We start from the raw sequence: 2,500 nt of genomic DNA on the forward strand, positions 1-2,500 counted from the left end.
CCAAATGTCCATCTTCTCCAGAGATTGATTCAGGGGAGGGCTCCTCCAGGAAGGTAGAGGAGAAACTGGTGCAGGAGTACAGGAGCAGCAGCTACTTCAAGGACACCAAGGCTGAGCTTGGTGCGTACACACCAAGGTTGACGGTTCGATTCTGGGAGCTGCAAACACATCAATCCATTTCGAATAAGACTATGATAAAATTGAATAGAGTACACTTCGGTTTGCCCCAAGGGGAGAATTGGATGTTCACATGCACAAGAAAAAACAGTCAAGTGCATTAAGTGTACATACAAAACACAAAACACCTACAGCAACCCATTGGTAGAACCCATTACAGATACATACATCCACTGTCCACCCGTAACAGATACATACACCCACTGCACTTAAAGGTGACAGAAGATGAGCAACGTTTGCTAAAGTCCACTGGCTGGTAGACTTATCTATTAAGCACATATCTCAGTGGACACTAAACTTGTGATGTCAGAAGAAGCATATTTTCAAAACGGCTTGTAACAGGCCCAGCTGAGCTAAGCTAGGTCTGTGTTTCCAGAGAGGATCACCCAGGGGAAGGAGGTGTCGACAGCTCCTGTATCCCGGACCATCACCTACACGACCGGCTTTGGGACCCAGTTCAGATGGGTCCTCAAGAGAACCTTTAAGAACCTCCTGCTCAACCCTCAGACCTCCATAGCGCAGGTAAACACTCACAAACACACACACACACACACACACACACTTCCATGGCACAGATAAACACTCACGCACAAACGCCTGACGCACACACCTCCATAAAATAGGTACACACACATACACACTTCAATAGCACAGGCACAAACACACACACATACATACATACATACATACGTACGTACACAAATACACTCATACACTTACACACTCACACACACACACAAACACACACACGCACACACACACACACACACACATACACACACACTCCCATAGCACAGGCACACACACACAAACACACACGTACAAACAAACACACACACACACACACACACACGCACACACACACACACACACAACACACACACACACACACACACACACACACACACACACACACACAGTCAGTCCCGTCATCCTCTGCCGTTTTTATCAATCTTTTATTGAGAGTCTCCTGAGCTTTTATTTTATCTGCTGGTTTCACAGCCTCACAGTAAAAGACAGAAACAGCCATAATAGCATTGTCAACATCTGTTCCAAAATCACTGGAGTAAAACAAAGGGACTTGAATTATTTTTGCAATCTGCAAATCATCAAGAAAGCAGCAGGTATTTTGGCTTCTTCTGGTCATGTTCATGTTCGTTCATCCCCTCTGCAATTCGATTACTAAATGCTCCGTAGTAATTTAATTGTATTTGTTGTGTGTTTGTATTTGTTGTTTGTATGTTACTGTGTCTGTATGTACAACAAGCTGCTCAAACAAATTGCCCCTAGTGGGATTAATAAAGTTGTATTGTATTGTATTGTATTGTACACATATAGAGCTTCATAGCACAGGCCCACACACATATAGATTTGTATCGCGTGTAGTACACAGTGACTACTATGTATAGTGAGGTGTGTATAGAGTGTGTAGTACACAGTGTGCACTATGTATAGTGAGGTGTGTAGTACACAGTGTGCACTAGGTGTATAGTGTGTAGTAAAGTGTGTCATATCTATAGTGATTGTAACCCTAACCCTAATTTCCCAAAAGCCTTGGAAACTGCAGTTATTAAACCCCCTTTTAAAAAGCGGAGCCTAGATGCCTCTATTATTAACAACTACAGACCAATATCAAATCTACCCTTCATAAGTAAAATCATTGAGAAAGTTGTCCTCCAGCAACTTAATCACTTCCTGGCATCAGCTGGTTGCCATGACACCTTCCAATCAGGATTTCGACCCCTGCACAGCACTGAGACCACCCTTATTAAAGTTGTAAACGACATCCGTCTTAACACTGACTCTGGCAAAATCTCAATACTAATGCTACTAGACCTCAGTGCTGCATTAGACACTGTAGACCATACAACACTTTTGGACAGGTTAGAAAACTGGGTGGGGCTTTCACGCACAGTCTTAACTTGGTTCAGGTCCTACCTACAAAATAGCAACTACTTTGTTACCATTGGCGACTTTGTGTATGTATCGCTATCATCAAATGACTATCGGCCGATAGATCTGCTGTGCCATTGCATTGAGCAAGTGAAATTTGTGTGCGCCGAAATTCGGATGTGCCGAAATTTCCTTCAACTAAATGAGGAAAAAACCGAGATAATTATATTTGGTGCTAAAACAGAAAGGCTTAAAGTAACCCATCACCTTCCCTCTCTGTCCCTGAAAACCTCGATCAAAGCCAGAAATCTAGGGGTTATCATGGATTCAGATTTACATTTCGACAGTCCCATCAAATCAGTTACAAAATCTGCATATTATCACCTTAAAAATGTAGCAAGACTTAGAGGGCTCATGTCCACCGAAGACT

The 2,500-nt window shown here is 42.8% G+C and overlaps 1 protein-coding gene across 1 annotated transcript in view; it reads left to right on the forward strand.

The window, feature by feature from the left end:
* The window catches only part of abcg2a (ATP-binding cassette, sub-family G (WHITE), member 2a), a gene marked incomplete at both ends in the record, with an annotated part of 12,349 nt that overhangs the window by 5,632 nt on the left and 4,217 nt on the right, over window positions 1-2,500 (forward strand). Inside the window, 2 exons of the mRNA XM_079757918.1 lie at window positions 22-120; window positions 554-699. Coding sequence (XP_079614044.1) covers window positions 22-120; window positions 554-699 — 245 coding nt within the window. The remainder of the gene's footprint in view (window positions 1-21; window positions 121-553; window positions 700-2,500) is intronic.

Source organism: Pollachius pollachius, assembly GCF_949987615.1.
Source record: "Pollachius pollachius genome assembly, chromosome: 20".
Classification (NCBI taxonomy): domain Eukaryota; kingdom Metazoa; phylum Chordata; class Actinopteri; order Gadiformes; family Gadidae; genus Pollachius; species Pollachius pollachius.